The sequence below is a fragment of the Dendrobates tinctorius genome, unplaced genomic scaffold (genome assembly GCF_039654945.1).
Source record: "Dendrobates tinctorius isolate UK_male_01 unplaced genomic scaffold, ASM3965494v1 ptg000151l, whole genome shotgun sequence".
In the NCBI taxonomy this organism is placed as follows: domain Eukaryota; kingdom Metazoa; phylum Chordata; class Amphibia; order Anura; family Dendrobatidae; genus Dendrobates; species Dendrobates tinctorius.
Window position 1 is genome coordinate 5,677,742 of NW_027361818.1, and position 20,654 is coordinate 5,698,395.

Here is a 20,654-nt window from a genome sequence, read left to right on the forward strand (position 1 = left end):
GTGCAAGAAGTGACTCAGGAGAACTCTGAAAATCAGGAAGTTCAGGTAGCAGATGCCACTCCAACAGTGGAGCCAGAGAAGCTTCGCCTTGTCAGTGGTGAATCTGTCATACCCATGTTGAGTCTAAGAGTTCGCAGACAGCTACTACCCAGTTTACCTACAGTGAATAGAAGTGGTCCTAGGTCCTAGGTCCTAGGTACTACCCAGAACCACCAGTATTGTAGCCAGTACAGTTCACACTGCACCAGTAGTTAGCATCAGACAACCAGTGAGAACCCCAACAACACCAGTGCTACGCAGGTCATTCTGTAGTACCCAAGGTATTCCCCCTCTAAGATTTCGTATCTAAGTAACAAATAATGTAAATGTTAGCCTGTACATGTAGATAAGTAACGTTTAAGTTTTTTGCCTACAGAGCCTCTGTAAGAACCCCACCATTTTGAATAATTTCATTTTGTTTTACTGGACATTTGTACCACAGGACTATGTGTGGTAAAAACAACTTTGTACATAGTTCACCATTTGCCCAGGAATGGACCATGGACATTGATGCTTGGACTTACAGTTGTGGCCAAAAGTATTGACACTCCTGCAATTCTGTCAGATAATCCTCAAAATGATTGCAAACACAAATTCTTTGGTATTATTATCTTCATTTAATTTGTCTTAAATGAAAAAACACAAAAAGACTTGTCCTAAAGCCAAATTGGATATAATTCCACACCAAACATAAAAAAGAGGGTGGACAAAAGTATTGGCACTGTTCGAAAAATAATGTGATGCTTCTCTAATTTGTGTAATTAACAGCACCTGTAACTTACCTGTGGCACCTAACAGGTGTTGGCAATAACTAAATCACACTTGCAGCCAGTTGACATGGATTAAAGTTGACTCAACCTCTGTCCTGTGTCCTTGTGTGTACCACATTGAGCATGGAGAAAAGAAAGAAGACCAAAGAACTGTCTGAGGACTTGAGAAACCAAATTGTGAGGAAGCATGAGCAATCTCAAGGCTACAAGTCCATCTCCAAAGACCTGAATGTTCCTGTGTCTACCGTGCGCAGTGTCATCAAGAAGTTTAAAGCCCATGGCACTGTGGCTAACCTCCCTAGATGTGGACAGAAAAGAAAAATTGACAAGAGATTTCAACGCAAGATTGCGTGGATGTTGGATAAAGAACCTCGACTAACATCCAAACAAGTTCAAACTGCCCTGCAGTCCGAGGGTACAACAGTGTCAACCCATACTATCCGTCGGCATCTGAATGAAAAGGGACTGTATGGTAGGAGACCCAGAAAGTCCCCACTTCTTACCCCGAGACATAAAAAAGCCAGGCTGGAGTTTGCCAAAACTTACCTAAAAAAGCCTAAAATGTTTTGGAAGAATGTTCTCTGGTCAGATGAAACAAAAGTAGAGCTTTTTGGGCAAAGGCATCAACATAGAGTCTACTGGAGAAAAAAAGAGGCATTCAAAGAAAAGAACACGGTCCCTACAGTCAAACATGGCAGAGGTTCCCTGATGTTTTAGGGTTGCTTTGCTGCCTCTGGCACCAGACTGCTTGACTGTGTGCATGGCATTATGAAGTCTGAAGACTACCAACAAATTTTGCAGCATAATGTAGGGCCCAGTGTGAGAAAGCTGGGTCTCCCTCAGAGGTCATGGGTCTTCCAGCATGACAATGACCCAAAACACACTTCAAAAAGCACTAGAAAATGGTTTGAAAGAAAGCACTGGAGACTTCTAAGGTGGCCAGGAATGAGTCCAGACCTGAATCCCATAGAACACCTGTGGAGAGATCTAAAAATGGCAGTTTGGAGAAGGCACCCTTCTAATATCAGGGACCTGGAGCAGTTTGCCAAAGAAGAATGGTCTAAAATTCCAGCAGAGCATTGTAAGAAACTCATTGATGGTTACCGGAAGCGGTTGGTCGCAGTTATTTTGGCTAAAGGTTGTGCAACCAAGTATTAGGCTGAGGGTGCCAATACTTTTGTCTGGCCCATTTTTGGAGTTTTGTGTGAAATGATCAATGTTTTGCTTTTTGCTTCATTCTCTTTTGTGTTTTTTCACTTAAGACAAATTAAATAAAGATAATAATACCAAAGAATTTGTGTCTGCAATCATTTTCAGGAAGAAACTGAGTATTATCTGACAGAATTGCAGGGGTGTCAATACTTTTGGCCACAACTGTATCATCATAGGACTATTTTCGGAGCCTTTAATTTTTGTAAATTTTTCATTTTTCTTAAATCTTATAACCTTCATATTGTTTATATGTTTTTCACGTTTTTCATCAGTCCAGGAGTACTGACTTGCACTAGGGGGGAATGTGGCGCCCCCTGGAGTATGGTCGCCACAGTGGCATTGCCTTCCTCCAGGGAGGGTGATGTCAGGCTTGGAAGCAATGAAGGGTCTCTCTATCAGTTAATCATTTTCATGCAACATAGTTCCCACTCCAGGTCAGCAGAGGGAGCTCTGAACCCAGAACTGAGGGGAGGAGCTGTCTCTGGGGGCCAGGAAGGAGTGAGGGAGTTAGTGTGAGGAGGGCAACGTGTGTAGACATGTGGAGAGGAGCTGAGGATAGAGAGCTCCCTCCCAGTGACAACGCATGATCTGTAGCCTGGTCTCCACGGTTGTATGGATACTGAAGGTCCTGCAACAGAAACCAGAGGAATAGGAAGCTGTAAATGCTCTATTCCCACCTAAGACTCGGAGGCACAACAGCGACGGGTGAGCCAAGAGAGATAGGAGGCTACAGCTGTCTGCCATATGAGGTAGTTCTAAGAGAAGATAAGAAGGAGGAACTTCAGTGTAACTCTGTACTGCATGTACCTCAAGCCAGCGCTAGGAAGGAGACTACACAACCCATCTGATAGAGAGATCCCTGAGTTGCTTCCAGGCTAGCCTTTTCCTGTGCCATCTCTAACCAGGACCCTGGACTGCATTTGCCAAGTAAAGGTAAAGAAACTGCAACCTATTGTGTCATTGCCTTCTTGCTGCAACCTCCCCGGCACTGCTACATCTCTGTGCCAAACACTGCACCCTCTTCCTAAACATTCAGCTACACTGCCCTGGGACTACAGCCCTGCCTGTGGAGGGCTACACCATCATTGCTGCACTCCACCATCTGTCCCAGAGGATCTGTCTGCAGCGTCGGCTTAACATCCTCATTGCCGAACACCACAGGTGGCGTCACGAATCACTTTATTCCCAACTCAACCCTTTTTACATGGGCGCACAGAGCCATGGACCGGGTCACCGCTGCTGTGACATTCCCATCTGAGAGACTGGCCCGGTTCCGAGTACCCCACAGCCCTGGGAGGGTGACCCACATACCCGGCTTATACTTGAGTCAATAAGCTTACCAAGTTTTTCTTGGCAAAAGTAGGTGCCTCGGCTTATACTCGGGTCTGCTTATACTTGATATATTGTCACTACCCCACTTCTTGGAAATTGTATTTATTTGTAGTTGTGTGTCATATCTATAGGTTCTCTAATCCCAGTGGATTCACATCGTTTGTTTAACAAAATATTTGTGCTAATCTATAAATTCAAGTCAATGTGGGACCATTGAATATTTCATTTTATTTGATCATGTGATCATTTGATCTCTTCTATAATATGCTGTAATACACGTATTTATATCCTGTAGAGCATTATGCCTCTCACTGTAAGATTGACATTCAATCAGGCCTTGCCTCTGGGATTTCCAGGGCGCTGGGGACAGTCAAAGGAAGTCCTTTCCGCGGTCAAACCACTTAAATGCCACAGACAGCATTGACTACACTGTAACATCTAAGGGGTGAACAGCTGTGATTGGCGTTTTTGCCCATCCATAGTAGAAGCTTGACTTCTCAAAAAATCTATTAACAGGGCCACATAAATGGGCCATTAATTTGACATTTGTCTCTAATTACTTTTTTTTACAGCTTCTTAAATATATTAAGCAAGCTAGGATTAGACTGAGTAGTGGTCAAGAACTGTATTTTGATGATAATGGCGACCCACCTGCTGTCTATGATATCGTCAACTGGCAGCTAAGCCCAGAGGATACCATAAAACACATCAAAGTTGGAAGCTATGACACCACTAGATCTTCAGATCAAATTTTTCAAATAAACCCAAGTTTCATACAGTGGTCTTCAGGGGAACAGAAGGTAGGATGAAAAAAAATACAACCATTTTACCACATAAAACAAACCATTGTTATTGATGGCCACTTATGTTAGGCATCGGGTTCCTGCCTCTGCACAGGAGGAATCCTGATCCTTGCCTTCTGCATTCTCCCTTTCCTCTCCGGCTGCAGGGGAGCCTGCTCAGCAAAGATGTCATTCCCAGCGTCTTGCTCAGGCTACTACTGTTGGCTTGGTTACTGCTGCTAATCAGGGTTCAGCTACAGTAACCTTCAATAGCCAGCAGCGAGCAGCTCTTGGGACTATGTCCTTCCTTCGGCCCACTGAGCATGCCCGTGGGAAGTCCTCTCATTGGAGGTCTGAACTCACATGCTCAGGTCCTATTGCTGCTCTCATTGGACCACTAGGAAGGTCCCGGAAGGACGCTGCTATAAAAGAGTCGCATGGCCACACGGCCATGTGCTAGTATACAGTGTTATTGGTAGAGTGTGTGATGATGGATGCTTGTGAACCGCTGAATGACTCATTAGGAAACCCCTTCCCTTTGATACGCATGTTGGTAGGGTTTAGAGTTCAGCGTCAGCGCCGAGTTGTATGGAATTGCCTAGCACCGCAGTGCTCCCAGCTCCTCACACATGCTAGCACCTGTGTGCGCCAATCTACCTAAGGCACTACGCTACCGCAGGTACTGCAGCATCCGTTAATGCGGCACCGTGCGTGTCCTATGTGCTTTCCAGGCCTGAGGTTAGGCTGATTAGTGGCATCCGCCAGAGCTGTGCTGTGCGGTAAGCGACGTTCAGCTGCACCCTGTGACTTCTAACAGGGTACAGCATTCTATAGGTGCCTGTTCAGGCATCATGGTTGCGGTGCTGAGCGCTAGTGGGGCTAGAGGGGCTCTAACCCTGAGTCCTTGGGCAGAGCCCTGTGTCTTAGCACTGACGCTCTCTTGCCGAGTCCTGTGAGGATAAACAGGCTCTGGTACTTGTTCCAGCGGCTCTGTGAGGTAACAGAGTTCGCTCCTTTACACACCGGATCAGCAGTTAACCCCCAGTGTTTAGTGTTCCTACATTACTGAGCAGCAGTTTCCACCTCTGCACGGTGGACCCCGGGTTGCGATCGCACTTCCTTATATTTTAGATTTAGTGCCATCCGCAACCCTAACAACTTGTCTGTAATTGGCCAGGGTCAGACTTCTGACATCACGACTGATCTGCAAGGTGACAGGTTGTGATGTATCTAGGATGATGCTTTTTTCAACCTTAAAAACCTTGAAAAACAAGTCAAGTTCTTTAAAAAAAAACAGTTGCAGACCAAAATCAGTTTTAGAACTAAAATTTAGTTCAAATTTAGTTTTCTCTGCGCGTTCTAGCAGCACAAAAACTTTTTACTGTAATTTTAGGAGGTAAAAATCCATTATGGTTACATCACTGACTGAATTATAACACTGATCAGACAAAGTACTTTCTAAGGTTCCTGGTCTCTTCACAGGACTCAATTCCAGAATTCCAGGACAGTGTTATTTCCCACAGGCCTCAACTGTCATTTCTTTTTTCATGAAATATCAGAAAAGAGGTCCCTTTTTTTCAACAGTATTTACACAAGAAAATCCCATGACGGATAACATGATCAGGGATAAAAATTCTCCATTAATTGTCACCTGCTTAACCCAGCAGGAAGTACGGCGGCGTCTAAATATCACTAAAATTGACAAATCCCCGGGCCCGGATGGGATACACCCCCGAGTACTGCAGGAATTAAGCACAGTCATAGATGGACCATTATTTTTAATCTTTAAAGATACCCTGTGTCTGTGCCACTGGACTGGCGTATAGCAAATGTGGTGCCAATATTCAAAAAGGGGACAAAAACTGAACTTGGAAATTATAGGCCAGTAAGTTGAACCTCAATTGTGGGTAAAATCCTGGAGGGTTTTCTAAGAGATACTATACTGGAGTATCTGGAGAAGAATAACCTCATGACCCAATGTCAACATGGGTTTACAAGGGACCTGTTGTGAATTCATTTTCTGGTCTGCCAGTCATGAGTTCTCTTTCCGGGCTCCCTCTGGTGGTAGCAGGAGGTAGTGAAGCTGATTTAATTAGCAGAGACCTGCCACCTGATAATGAGGACGAGGATTGGACATCTGGAGTCTCAGACTGGATTTTAGACAGCCGACTCCCTATTCCAGCTCAGTTCCTGTCATCTCAAGCTAAGTTATTTCTGCTCATGTCCACATTTGATTTGGTTTTGTCTATTTAGTTTTTGTGTGGTCAGCCAGCCTCGTCTGGGGCTGTGCTGAATTTCCACTCTTATGTTACTTTATTTGCCAGTTTGCTTTTTGTCCCTTATTAGATTGGCCTCTTTTTGCTCTGTTCTCAAAATATGCCAGAGTGCTGATATAGTGGGTGAAGTCTAGTGGCTTCAGGGTTTTTTTTGCTATCAGAAGTGTTGACATTATTTGCAGGGTTTTTTTGGCGTGATTGCACACAGTGTCTATCCTTTCCTGTCCTGTCTAGTTAGTGTGGGCCCCATCATTTGCTCAGCCTATTTTCCTACCTGTGTTTGTGCTTTCATCTTGTTTCACCGTCAATACATGTGTGGTGTCTGAATATTCCTTTGGGGTCCGCTCTGGGGCAGTTTAGTTTTCCCCTTTTCTAGCTTTGGGCTCATTTAGTCCTCCGGCTGTGACGAGGCATCTAGATTCATCGTAGGTACGCTCCACGGCTGCTGTTAATTGTTTGGTTAGGATCAGGGGTCTGCAATCCGCATAGTTACCAACCTCTCTGGTTTTCTGTGACTTGGCTTGGTTTTGTTTCCTCCTCAGTGACCCATTCATAACAGAATCACCAGCCTTACCGCAGATTCTAGGGTACTCAAAAGCAGGAAAGAATTGTTAAAAAAAAAAAAAAGTGTCAGAATTTTTTTTAATATGTATTTTTTTCCTCTTTTTCTCTGGGTCCGTAGGAGGAATTTTTTTTCCTAATGGAGATTAAGCAATTGTCTGATCGTGTGGAGCAGCTGGCTGCTGAAGTGAGGGGAATTTCCACCTATCTCACTCAGTCACATTCTGTTGAACCTAAGATCCCTACTCCTGATGTGTTTTCTGGGGATCGGTCTAAATTTTTGAATTTTAAGAATAATTGTAAATTATTTCTTGCCTTGAAGCCTAACTCATCAGGGAGCTCTGTGCAGCAGGTTAAGATTGTTATCTCCTTGCTGCGCGGTGATCCCCAGGATTGGGCTTTTTCTCTGACACCTGAAAATCCCAATCTGACTAATGTGGATGCATTTTTTCAAGCCTTGGGGTTGTTGTATGATGAACCTAATGCTGTTGATCAAGCTGAGAAAACCCTGTTGGCATTGAACCAGGGTCAGGATTCTGCAGAGTTATACTGTCAAAAATTCCGAAAGTGGGCGGTCCTTACTACATGGAATGATGGTGCATTGGCAGCTCTCTTTCGGAAGGGTTTATCAGAGACCGTAAAAGATATTATGGTGGGATTTCCTGTTCCCTCTGGTCTGGATGATTCTATGTCATTAGCCATTCAAGTTGATCGGCGTTTACGTGAACGTAAAACTACACGAGAAGCGTTGCCACCTTTTGAACAAACGTCTGAACCTATGCAATGTGATGGGGTTTTGCCTAGGGCGCAACGTCAGGAGTTTAGAAAGCGTAATAAGCTGTGTTTTTTCTGTGGAGATGCCTCTCATACTATTTCTGTCTGCCCTAAACGAGAGAAACGTTTTGCACACACATTTGCTGTGGGCAGTGTACAACCTAAGTTTCTTTTGGCAATTACTCTGATCTGCTCCTTATCCACATTTTCCGCTAAGGCTTTTGTAGATTCAGGAGCAGCTTTGAATCTGATGGATTTGGACTTTGCTAAACATTGTGGTTTTCCCATGATACCTCTGTGGACGCCTATTCCTTTGAGTGGTATTGATGCTACTCCTTTGGCGGAGAATAAACCTCAGTTTTGGACCCAGGTGATAATGTGAGTTGCCCCAGACCACCAAGAAAATTGTAAATTTTTGGTGCTGCACAATTTGCATGATACTATTGTTCTGGGTTTTCCCTGGTTGCAAACTCATAATCCAGTTTTGGATTGGAAATCTGTGTCTGTGGTGAGTTGAGGTTGTCAGTGTGTTCTTAGGGACATTGCTGTTTTCTCCACCTCTCCTCAGTCTCATGATATTCCTGATTATTTGGCTGATTTTTCTGATGTATTTAGTGAGAGTAAGTCTGCGTCTTTGCCTCCTCATAGGAGTTATGACTGTGCAATTGAGTTGATGCCTGGGTGTAAATTTCCCAAGGGTCGGCTTTTCAACTTTTCAGTACCCGAACATGATGCTATGCGATCCTATATTAAGGAGTCGTTGGAGAAGGGTCATATTAGACCATCCTTTTCACCCTTAGGTGCTGGATTTTTTTGTGGCCAGGAAAGATGGTTCATTAAGACCGTGTATTGATTATCGTTCCCTTAACAAGATGACGGTTAAATATCAGTACCCGTTACCACTGATGTCTGATTTATTCTCCAGAGTTAAGAGTGCCTGCTGGTTTACTAAGCTTGACCTCAGGGGGGCGCATAATCTTATTCGCATGAAGCACGGGGATGAATGGAAGACGGCGTTTAATACTCCGGATGGACATTTTGAGTACCTGGTGATGCCTTTTGGGCTCACTAATGCCCCTTCTGTCTTCCTGTCCTTTATGAATGATATTTTCCGGGACTTTGTGGATAAGTTTTTGATCATCTATCTGGATGATATTTTGATCTTTTCCAGTGATTGGGATTCTCATGTGGAACATGTCCGGACTGTGTTCCGCTTTTGAGGGAGAATTCCCTGTTTGTTAAGGGATCAAAATGCCTCTTTGGTGTACAGAGAATTTCATTTTAGGGTTTTATTTTGTCTCCGTCGACTATTGAAATGGACCCGGCCAAGGTACAGGCCATTTATGATTGGGTTCAGCCCACTTCTTTGAAGGCGCTCCAGAAGTTTTTGGGTTTTGCTAATTTCTATCGTGAATTTATAGGTAATTTTTCTGGTATTGTCAAACCACTGACTGATCAGGCCAAGAAGGGCGCTGATGTGATGAATTGGTCTCCAGAGGCTGTCTCAGCATTTTAGGAGCTTAAGCGGAGATTCACTTCTGCTCCGGTTTTACAGAAACCTGATGTTTCATTTCCATTTCAGGTGGAGGTAGATGCTTCTGAGATTGGTGCAGGAGCTGTTTTGTCCCAAAAAGATCTTGTGACTTCTAAGATGAATCCCTGTGCCTTCTTTTCTCGAAAGTTCTCCCCATCTGAATGCAACTATGATGTGAGGAATCGGGAATTGTTGGCCATGAAATGGGCATTTGAAGAGTGGAGACATTGGTTGGAGGGAGCTAGACCACAAGAATTTGATTTATCTGGAGTCGGCCAAACGCTTGAATCCTAGACAGGCTAGGTGGGCCTTGTTTTTCACGCATTTTTTAATTTTGTGGTCTCTTTTCTTCCTGGCACTAAGAATGTTAAGGCAGACACCCTTTCTAGGAGTTTCTTTGCTGATTATCTTATTGTGACGGAGCCTACTACCATACTACGTGAGGGGGTAGTTCTTTCTGCCATTTCTCCCGATTTGAGACGCGCCCTGGAGGAATTTCAGGAGGATAAACCTGAGCGTTGTCCTATGGGAAAATTGTATGTTTCTGACCAGTGGAGGAAGAGAGTAATGTCTGAAGTTCATTGCTCCGCATTGGCTGGTCATCCAGGTATTTTTAGTACCAGAGATTTGGTGAGTCGGTCTTTTTGGTGGCCTGACTTATCTCGTGATGTCAGGAATTTTGTGCAGCCCTGTGGGACTTGTTCTCGGTCTAAACCCTGTTCTCGTTCTAGTGGGTTGTTGATGCCCCTGTCGGTGCCCAAAAGGCCATGGACCCATATCTCAATGGATTTTATTTCTGATCTTCCTGTCTCTCAGAGAATGACTGTTATCTGGGTGATTTGTGATAGATTTTCGAAGATGTTCCATCTTGTACCACTCCCAAAGTTACCATCTTCCTCAAAGTTGGTGCCCTTGTTTTTACAACAGGTGGTTCGGTTGCATGGGATTCCTGAGAACATTGTGTCGGATAGAGGAGTCTAGTTTGTTTCTAGATTCTGGAAAGCCTTTTGTTCCTATCTGGGAATTCAGTAATCTTTCTCCTCTGTGTTTCATCCTTAGACCAATGGGCAGACTGAGAGAACAAACCAGACCTTGGAGTCTTATTTGAGATGTTTTATATCTGCGGATCAGGATGACTGGATCTCATTTTTGCCCTTGGACGAATTTGAGCTAAACAATAGAGCTAGTTCTGCCACTTTGATGTCACCCTTTTTCTGTAACTTTGGGTTTCATCCTCGATTCTCTTCAAGGCAAGTGGAATCTTCGGCCTGCCCAGGTGTGGACACTGTGGTAGACGGAATGCAGCAGATTTGGGACCAAGTGGTGGATAAGTTGTCACTCTCTCAGGAAAAGGCCCAGCGATTTTCCAACCGACATAGGACCATTGGTCCCCGGTTTAAAGTGGGTGATATGGTTTGGTTGTCGTCCAAGAATATTTCTATGAAGGTTGCGTCTCCAAAGTTTAAGCCAAGATTTATTGGACCTTATAAGATTTTGGAGATTCTTAATCCTGTTTCTTTTCGATTGGCTCTTCCAGTTACGTTCAAGATCCATAACGTATTTCACAAATCGCTGTTGAAGAGGTTTGTTGAGCCAGTAGTTCTTATGGCGGCACCTCCTGACCCTGTATTGGTTAAAGGCAATGTGGAATATGAGGTAGAGAAAATATTGGATTCTCGTTTGGTTAGACGGAGACTCCAGTATTTGGTCAAATGGAGGGGTTATGGCCAGGAGGATAATTCTTAGGTCTCTGCCTCTGACATTCATGCCAATAGATTGGTTCGTGCTTTTCACCGGGCCCATCCTGATCGGCCTGGTGGCGTGGATGAGGGTTCGGTGACCCTTCCTCAAGGGGGGTACCGTTGTGATTTCATTTTCTGGTCTGCCAGTCGTAAGTTCTCTTTCCAGGCTCCCTCTGGTGGTGGCAGGAGGTAGTGAAGCTGATTTAATTAGCAGAGACCTGCCACCTGATAATGAGGATGAGGATTGGAAATCTGGAGTCTCAGACTGGATTTAAAACAGCCGACTCCCTATTCCCATGCTGGTGATTTTTTCTGCCTCTTGAAGTCTTGGTTTCCAGCTCAGTTCCTGTCATCTCAAGCTAAGCTATTTCTGCTCATGTCCACATTTGATTTCGTTTTGTCTATTCAGTTTTTGGGTGGTCAGCCAACCCTGGCTGGGGCTGTGCTGAATTTCCACTCTTATGTTACTGTATTTGCCAGTTTGCTTTTTGTCCCTTATTAGATTGGCCTCTTTTTGCTCTGTTCTCAGAATATGCCAGAGTGCTGATATAGTGCGTGAAGTCTAGTGACGTCAGGGTTTTTTTTGCTATCAGAAGTGTTGGACATTATTTGCAGGGTTTTTTTGGCATGATTGCAGACAGTGTCTTTCCTTTCCTGTCCTTTCTAGTTAGTGTGGGCCCCATCGTTTGCTCAGCCTATTTTCCTACTTGTGTTTGTGCTTTCACCTTGTTTCACCGTCAATACATGTGTGGGGGCTGTCTATTCCTTTGGGGTCTGCTCTGGGGCAGTTTAGTTTTCCCCTTTTCTTGCTTTGGGCTCATTTAGTCCTCCGGCTGTGACGAGGCATCTAGATTCATCGTAGGTACGCTCCACGGCTGCTGTTAGTTGTGTGGTTAGGATCAGGGGTCTGCAATCCGCATAGTTACCAACCTCTCTGGTTTTCTGTGACTTGGCTTGTTTTTGTTTTCCTCCTCGGTGACCCATTCATAACAGGACCGTTCCTGTCAGACTAATCTGATAAGCTTTTATGAAGAGGTAAGTTCCCGACTGGACCAAGGGAATGCAGTGGACATGGTGTACATGGACTTTTCAAAAGCTTTTGATACGGTGCCACACAAAAGGTTGATACATAAAATGAGAACAATGGGGACAGGGCAAAATATGTGTAGGTGGGTTAAGAGCTGGCTCAGGGATAGGAAACAAAGGGTGGTTATTAATGGAGCACACTTGGACTGGGTCAAGGTTAGCAGTGGGGTACCACAGGGGTCAGTTTTGGGCCCGCTTCTTTTTAACATATTTATTAATGACCTTGTAAGGGGCATAGAGAGTAGAATTTCAATATTTGCAGATGACACTAAACTCTGCAGGGTAATCAATACAGAGGAAGACAATTTTATATTACTTGAGGATTTATGTAAACTAGAAGCTTGGGCTGATAAATGGCAAATGAGCTTTAATGGGGATAAATGTAAGGTAATGCACTTGGGTAGAACGAACAAGATGTATAATTATGTGCTTAATTGTAAAACACTGTGAAAAACTGTCACTGAAAAAGACCTGGGTGTATGGGTGGACGACAAACTCACATTTAGTGGCCAGTGTCAAGCAGCTGCTGCAAAGGCAAATAAAATAATGGGATGCATTAAAAGAGGCATAGATGCTCATGAGGAGAACATAATTTTACCTCTATATAAGTCACTAGTGCGACCACACTTAGAATACTGTGTACAGTTCTGGTCTCCGGTGTATAAGAAAGACATAGCTGAACTGGAGCGGGTGCAGAGAAGAGCGACCAAGGTTATGAGGGAACTAGGGGGTCTGCAATACCAAGACAGGTTATTACACTTGGGGTTATTTAGTTTGGAGAATCAAAGGCTTAGGGATGATCTTATTACAATGTATAAATATATGCGGGGGCGATACAAAGACCTTTCTAATGATCTTTTTACTCTTAGACCTATGACGGGGACAAGGGGGCATCCGCTACGTCTGGAGGAAAGAAGGTTTAAGCATACTCACAGACGCAGATTCTTTACTGTAAGAACTCTCTGCCATATGATGTTGTAATGAGTGATTCCCTACTAAAATTTAAGAAGGGTCTGGATGCCTTTCTTGAAAAGTATAATATTACAGGGTATATACACTAGTTTCCTTAATATTGCGTTGATCCAGGGAGCTAGTCTGATTGCCGTATGTGAAGTCGGGAAGGAATTTTTTTCCCCAGTGTGAAGCTTACTGTTTGCCACATGGTTTTTTTTGCCTTCCTCCGGATCAACATGTTAGGGCAAGTTAGGATAGGATATGGGTTGAACTAGATGGACTTAAAGTCTTCCTTCAACCTTAATAACTATGTTACTATGTTACTATGTTCCTTCCAGGTCTACTCCCCGAGCTCTACCTTTCATATCTTTCCTATCTTAGGCTCAACACTTCTGATCCTTCCTCCTCCTTTTTCACACCCTGTTCAACAGGACCTTAAGGAGGCTTTACACATAGCAATATCGCTAAAGCGTCACCGATTTTGTGACGCAGCAGTGATATCGCTATGTGTGATACTTACCTCCGACCGGCTCCCCCGCTGTCTGTCCCTGATCGCGCGAGATCGCGCAGCTCCATTTCTTGTCGGGCGCTTCCTGCTGGGCTTTCTGCTGGCGCCGACGAGCAACGCGTGGACGCGGGCGGGAGGAGGTCAGGATCGCCGCGTCTGAAAGGTAAGTAACGACCGCTGCTGCGTTGCTACGTTGCTGTGAGATCTGCCTGTGTGGCAGCTCACTAGCGACCATTTAGCGATGCTCCAGCGATCCTGACCGGGTCGCATCGTGGTCGGGATCGCTGGTGCATCGTTAAATGTAAAGGGGCCTTTAGTCTTCTTTAACTGATCCAAGCACCTTAGAGCTCCATTCTTCTTAGCCCATAAGGTACTATAAATGTTACTGTTCTTTTTCACTTTGGCTCATGTGATACTACTTTTTTTGGATGACTACTTTTAGTCCTGAGCACCTCAAAACTTGATGTACTTTGAATGTACATCAGTGTAATCTGGTAACACGAGACTCTTCTTGGGAGTCCTCCACTATCTGTAACTTCTCCAGTAGTGGACAGCTAAGAAGACCATCATTCCTGTAGTCAATGACAGAAGACACTTGTCATTGAAGTGCTGCAAGTTATATTGTGCTACTGAACATGAACCCGAATAATGACCTAGTTAACTACCTAGTTGGCTTTTTGTGAGCCTTAGAGTTATAGATGCATCTCTGATGGACTGTGTGTGTAGAGGTCTAATGTAACATGTAATGATGGGAAAACTCCTCCATCTTTTCATTTCTAGTTCTTGTGCCCTCAGGTTCCTCTCTCGGTCTGCAGTGAACGTTGTTCCCCCGGTTTAAGGAAAGCTGCAAAAAAAGGGCAACCTGTTTGCTGTTTTCAATGTGTTCCATGTCATCAAGGAGAAATCTCAAACCAAACAGGCAAGACACTGATTTGCTTATGTATACTCACACATGTAGTTCCTGTAAAATATAATACACAAAATTGATATCATTTTTTATTGGTTTTCTTTTAGATGCTATTGATTGCCTCAAGTGTCCATGGGATCAATGGCCAAACCTTCAAAAAACTGCATGTCTCCGAAAGACCATAGAATATCTCTCTTACGAAGACCCAATGGGCTCAACCTTGGTAGTAACCACAGTAATTTCCTCTTTAGTGCCTGCGTCTATATTACGACTGTTCATAAAATACAAGAACAGTCCCATAGTGAAGGCGAACAACTACCATCTGAGCTGCTTTCTTCTTATTTCTCTGTCTCTCTGTTTCCTTTGTTCCTTGGCCTTCATTGGTCTGCCCCAGCCTGAGAAGTGTCTCCTTCGACAGTGCACATTTGGCATTATTTTTGCACTTTGTGTCTCTTGCATCTTGGCCAAAACTATCACAGTAGTATTCGCTTTCATGGCTACAAAACCAGATAGCCAGCTAAAAATATGGACAAGCCTTTGGGTTTCTTTTGTACTTATATCCATATGTACTTTACTACAATTTCTCTTATGTATAATTTGGATATTACTCGCTCCACCATTTCCCCAGTACAACACACAAACTCAACCAACACTCATCAGCCTTGAATGTAACGAAGGGTCGACTATTGCTTTTTGGTGCATGTTGGGATATCTTGGTATCTTGGCATCTACCAGCTTTGCTGTTGCGTTTATGGCCAGAAAACTCCCGGACAGCTTCAATGAAGCTAAATTTATCACATTTAGCATGTTGGTCTTCCTTAGCGTTTGGGTGTCTTTTATTCCAGCCTACCTTAGCACCCAAGGAAAGTACACCGTAACTATGGAGATATTTGCCATTCTTTCTTCAACTTGGGCTCTTGTTATCTGTATGTTTCTTCCTAAATGTTTTATCATTTTGTTTCGACCCTACATGAACTCCCGAGAATACCTGATGAGGAAAGTTAGGTTCCAACCCCATGGATGACATCAAGATAATATGTTCTGTTGATGTCTTTGTTGCAGAATATAGAAAAGTTTACTATAAGTAGATGATCCTGTATGTCATAAAACAGTCTTATCCAATTATGTCACACATCCTTTTTTTGAGTTACTATATCAAGTCATCTAAGAAGTAATATATCTCCTTCTGGAGAGTGCCAAGCCAGTGTAAGGAGACTTATGGACCATGCAATGCTCATCTGGGAATTTAACTATGCAAATAGCCCCTTCAGAGAGAAAGAGAACTTGAAATTTACTAAAATAATAAGAAAAACTAAACACGTGTTTCAAGGTATTTTCTTCTCATTAGTGCAAAACAGGAAATCTGATTTGGCTATGTGAAAGTTACCCTAAGGCATGTGGGAAGGCTTGTTAAAGAGTCAATAATAACTTTTAAATAGCTACTTCCAATAGAAGGCACTAGAGTTAAAGTTCTCATTTTCTCTGAAGAAGCTATTTGCATATTTAATTTCCCACAGGAGCTTTACATGGCTTATAAGTCTCCTTGCATCGACTTGGCACTTTCCACAAGGATAAGCAATATATCTTTAGACACCCAGTCAGAGGCCTCTCATCCATCTAAATCAGATCTCCTGCTTTCCACTGATGAGGGGCGAACACCCCAAAATACTTGTCAGCAAATGGAGTGTTTTGGTTTGACAAATCCTCTCCCTGTCTAAAGAGATAATTTCCATATATCTAGTCAGACATACAGATTATATTACAATTATTTTTGGTAAGTACGTGAGCATAACACAGTAATTCCTTAGTTTATTGCCATAAGGGGACCACTAACATTGATTACACTTCTGGGATCCCTTACATCTATTCCTATATTAAAGAAGATCAGCAAAGTGTCTCTGACTCCTGTTGAAATCAGTTAACCATTGTTGATGAGAGAGAGAAGCTTTGCCTTTGTTCACACTGTTTCATGGATGGATTATAGCAAGAGCACAAGTATATGGTCAAACTCCTGCTGGGGACCACCAAAGTCCTGAGAACACGGTGGAGACGAGAAATTGGACTCGCATTACCATGAACCCAGCATCCAGTATGGTTCTCTATGACAGCTAGTTTATGCTTTTCCATCATTGCGAAACATCATAATGTCACATGAGGCTTAGTTACTAGGCCTCATATGACATTATAATGCACATTATGGAGACTTGTGCCCATTCCTGGTGGACCAGGATGCCAAGCTAAGGATGTCATAGACACTAAAGTGAATATATCTTTGAAAACAAAGGGGCATTCATCACCCACAAAAGTGCAATCGTTTAGGGCACAACCTTTATCCTCCATCCACTACTGCCCCCTCCAACCTCCCTCATCTCTGCTGAGGACTTTGCCACACACTAATAAGATCGACCAAACAAGGCAAGTCTTCATTGTTCAACCACCACAACCCCTTTGTACATCAGACCAATGCCCAAACCCCATAACCTACCTCTCCAACATCACTAAACGGGAGATTAAATGTCTCCTCTCCAAATCGCACCTCACAACCTGTGTACTCGACCCCATCCCATCCCACCTCCTCCCCAACCTCACCATCACACTTATTCCATCCCTAACCCACCTCTTTAACCTATCACTAACTTCTGGTACCCTCCCTTCTGCTTTCAAACATACCACAATCACGCCTATCCTTAAAAAGCCAACCCTCCACCCAACCTCTATGTGCAGCTATCGCCCAATATTGCTGCTTCCATTTGCTTCCAAACTCCTGGAGCTGCACGTCCACGCTGAACTTTCCTCCTACCTCTCATCTAACTTGCTCTGTGACAATCTACAATCTGGTTTCCGCCCCCATCACTCCACTGAGACAGCCCTGACCAAAATTACTAATGACCTACTAACAGCCAAAGCAAGCGGACAATACTCCTGCTTCTAGACCTGTCCTCTGCTTTCCTCTGCTTTCCACACAGTTGACCACTGCCTTCTACTACAGATCCTCTCCTACTTTGGCATTAAAGACCTCGCCCTATCCTGGATCTCCTCATACTTTTCCAACAGCACATTCAGCATTTCCCAATCCCACACTACCTCCTCATCCCACCCTCTCTCTGTTGGAGTCCCCCAAGGCTCTGTTCTAGGACCCCTACTCTTCTCAATCTATACACTTGGCCTGGGGCAACTCATAAAGTCCCATGGATTCCAGTACCAACTTTATGCTGATGACACTCCGATCTACCTCTCTGGACCAGACATCAACTCTCTGCTGTTCAGTATCCCGGACTGTCTATCAGCCATATCCTCCTTCTCCTCTCGCTTCCTCAAGCTTAATGTTGCCAAATCTGAACTCATCATCTTTCCTCCATCTCACAGATCTTTCTAACCTGACCTAGCTATAACAATTAATGACATCACGCTTTCTCCTGTACCAGAAGTCCACTTCCTCGGAGTAACCTTTGACTCTGCCCTGTCCTTCAAACCGCACATTCAAGCTCTTTCGACCTCATGTCGCCTCCAGCTCAAAAATATTTCCAGAATCCATCCTTTCCTCAACCCTCAATCTACTAAAATGCTTGTGCATGCTCTCATCATGTCTGGCCTCAATTACGGCAACATCCTTATCTGTGGCCTCCCTGCTAACACCCTCGCACCTCTCCAGTCCATCCTTAACTCTGCTGCCCAACTAATTCATCTCTCTCCTCGCTACTCCTCCGCTTCTCCCCTCTGCAAATCTCTTCACCGGCTCCCATTCTCTCAGCGTATCCAGTTTAAATTACTAATACTGATCTACAAGGCCATCTACAACCTGTCTCCCCCATATGTCTCTGAGCTAATCCCCCGATACCTTCCCTCATGTATTCTCTGGTCCTCTCAAGACCTTCTTCTCACTTCCACACTTATTCGCTCCTCATCCAACCGCCTCCAAGACTTCTCCCGAATAGCCCCCATCCTATGGAATTCTTTGCCCCAACATGTCCGACTATCAACCACCGTCGGATGCTTCAGACGGAACCTGAAAACCCACCTCTTCAAGAAAGCTTACAGCCTGCAATGACCCCGCTACCGCCTCACCACTACAGGAGATATCGCCTCAACCAACACCAGAACTGCTGCAACCCCCCAACCTTCCATCTCTTTTCCCACCATCCTGTAGAATGTAAGCCAGCAAGGGCAGGGTCCTCTCCCCTCTGTATCAGTCTGTCAATGTTAGCTTGTTTACTGTAAGTGATATCTGTAATTTGTATGTAACCCTTTCTCATGTACAGCACCATGGAATCAATGGCGCTATACTGTATAAATAAATATTAATAATTTATCACTAACATTCATATGACAATATTTTAAATTATTCAGTGTTACGGACGCTAATATTTTCATATCAGTGACGATTGGTGGGGCACTATTAGTTTTAAGGACAGTATAGCAGCACATAACTGTACTGTGAGCACCAAAAGCAGACAGAAGACCTAATAATTGTGTTAGCAGCCAACGAAATGTAGACTGCAAATTTTGTAGAGGTCAAGCATGGCTGTGAAAGAACTTAAAGTCGTAATTTGTAGAGGACACACTGGTCAATTCTGTCTTTCAGGAAAACCAAGGTCATTAGCAGAGAAGAAAGGTGTCCTTGAATCCATGTGTTTCTCTTCTTTGAAGTCTAAAATCTTCTTTACCTGGCCCGATAATTGATAATCACTGGACCATTAAACATTACACCGATCAGCCAACAAACGAGTAACTGATGCCGCCATCAGCACATCTTCCTGTGTAAACCAGGATGTTTTACTAACAGTAAGAAGACTAAAAGGGGCATTAATGATCTTAAAGGGAACCTGTTATCAGTATTGTGTAGCCTAAACTAATGACAAGTATGTAAAAGTCCTGCAATGCTATATACTGTAAATGCATACCTGGCTTGCAGAAATCCTTGTTGCTGCTTTAGAAAAATCCATTATTGAAATCTTATGCGAATTCATCACAAGTGCAGCGGGGTGGGACATTGCACTTACACCTCTCCCTATTGCCCGCCTGCTTCCTATCACTGATTGACAAGTCACTGATCTTTCAGTGATCTTCTTTCCCTTGTGCGATCTCGCACAAGAGCCATCATTGCCTGGGGTGTCACATGTGCAGATTGATATTCCTGCTCTCCCAATGTCACAAGGATCTTACTGTGCATGCATGCTAGTGCATGTCAATATGAAATATGAATAGCAATACAGCTTCTGAATACTAGGAAAAAACTGAGGCGCTTAGTGCAATTGGTCAAGTTATGTGATAAGCGTCTCAGTTTTTTCCTGATGTCCAGAAGTAGTATTGCTATTCGTATCTCATATATTTCACATTGACGTGCTTTAGCACCTGTTCACACTAGCTTGGATGTGCCGGTCAGTCTTTTGTCATACTTGCATGTCTCTGACCTATTGATCATCATGAGTTGACCTGCTGAAGACCACTTGCTGGTCTACTCAAAATGATTACATGACTTACAGAAATGCACAACTGACCAACAAAGGAATGCTACTACTATTTGACCTACTAAAAATCACTAAATGGCATCCCGAGGAGCAATGGTTAGCCTACTGAAGACATGTATTTTACCAACTGAGGATCACTTGTAGATCAACTGAAGACAATGACGTAACATACTGAAGGCCACAGCTTGATATACCTAAAAGTCCTAACCTATTTGATGCCATACGATTACAATCTCAAATGTTGTGGAAATTTGACCGTAAACAATAGAAACTCACTAGGGAACTAGGGGAGAAGCTGAAGACCAGGACCTTCAAGGTGGTCGTTTCATATATACTGCCAGTGCCACAAGTGTCACTAGAAAGACAGAGGGAGATTAGAGAGGTAAATAATAGGCTTAGAAATTGGTGCAGAAGGAAAGTTTTGGGTTCATGGGGTACTGGGTCAACTTTTCTGTCGACTACAGGCTCTACAGTAAGGATAGGCTGCACCTCAATGAGGAGGGTGCAACTGTGCTTGGGGAAAAAATGATCAGGCAGGTGGAGGAGCTTTTAAACTAAGATCCAGGGGTGAGGGAGGTGGTAGTTATACTAAAAAGGGGATAGTTAGAGTGGACAGAGAGAGTGAGACATGGGGTCAATGAGGATTTAGGGAGGCTGATACGTGCAAGGAACATAGGAAGGTGAGGAGGAATAATAAATGTGCTAATAG

General features: G+C 43.8%; 1 protein-coding gene across 1 annotated transcript in view; it reads left to right on the plus strand.

Moving 5' to 3' along the window:
* The window catches only part of LOC141049890 (extracellular calcium-sensing receptor-like), a 43,542-nt gene extending 28,041 nt beyond the window's left edge, over positions 1-15,501 (plus strand). The window contains exons 3-5 of the mRNA XM_073546729.1: positions 3,926-4,153; positions 14,366-14,489; positions 14,585-15,501. Of these exons, the coding sequence (XP_073402830.1) occupies positions 3,926-4,153; positions 14,366-14,489; positions 14,585-15,501 (1,269 nt within the window). The remainder of the gene's footprint in view (positions 1-3,925; positions 4,154-14,365; positions 14,490-14,584) is intronic.
* The last annotated feature ends 5,153 nt before the right edge of the window (positions 15,502-20,654 follow it).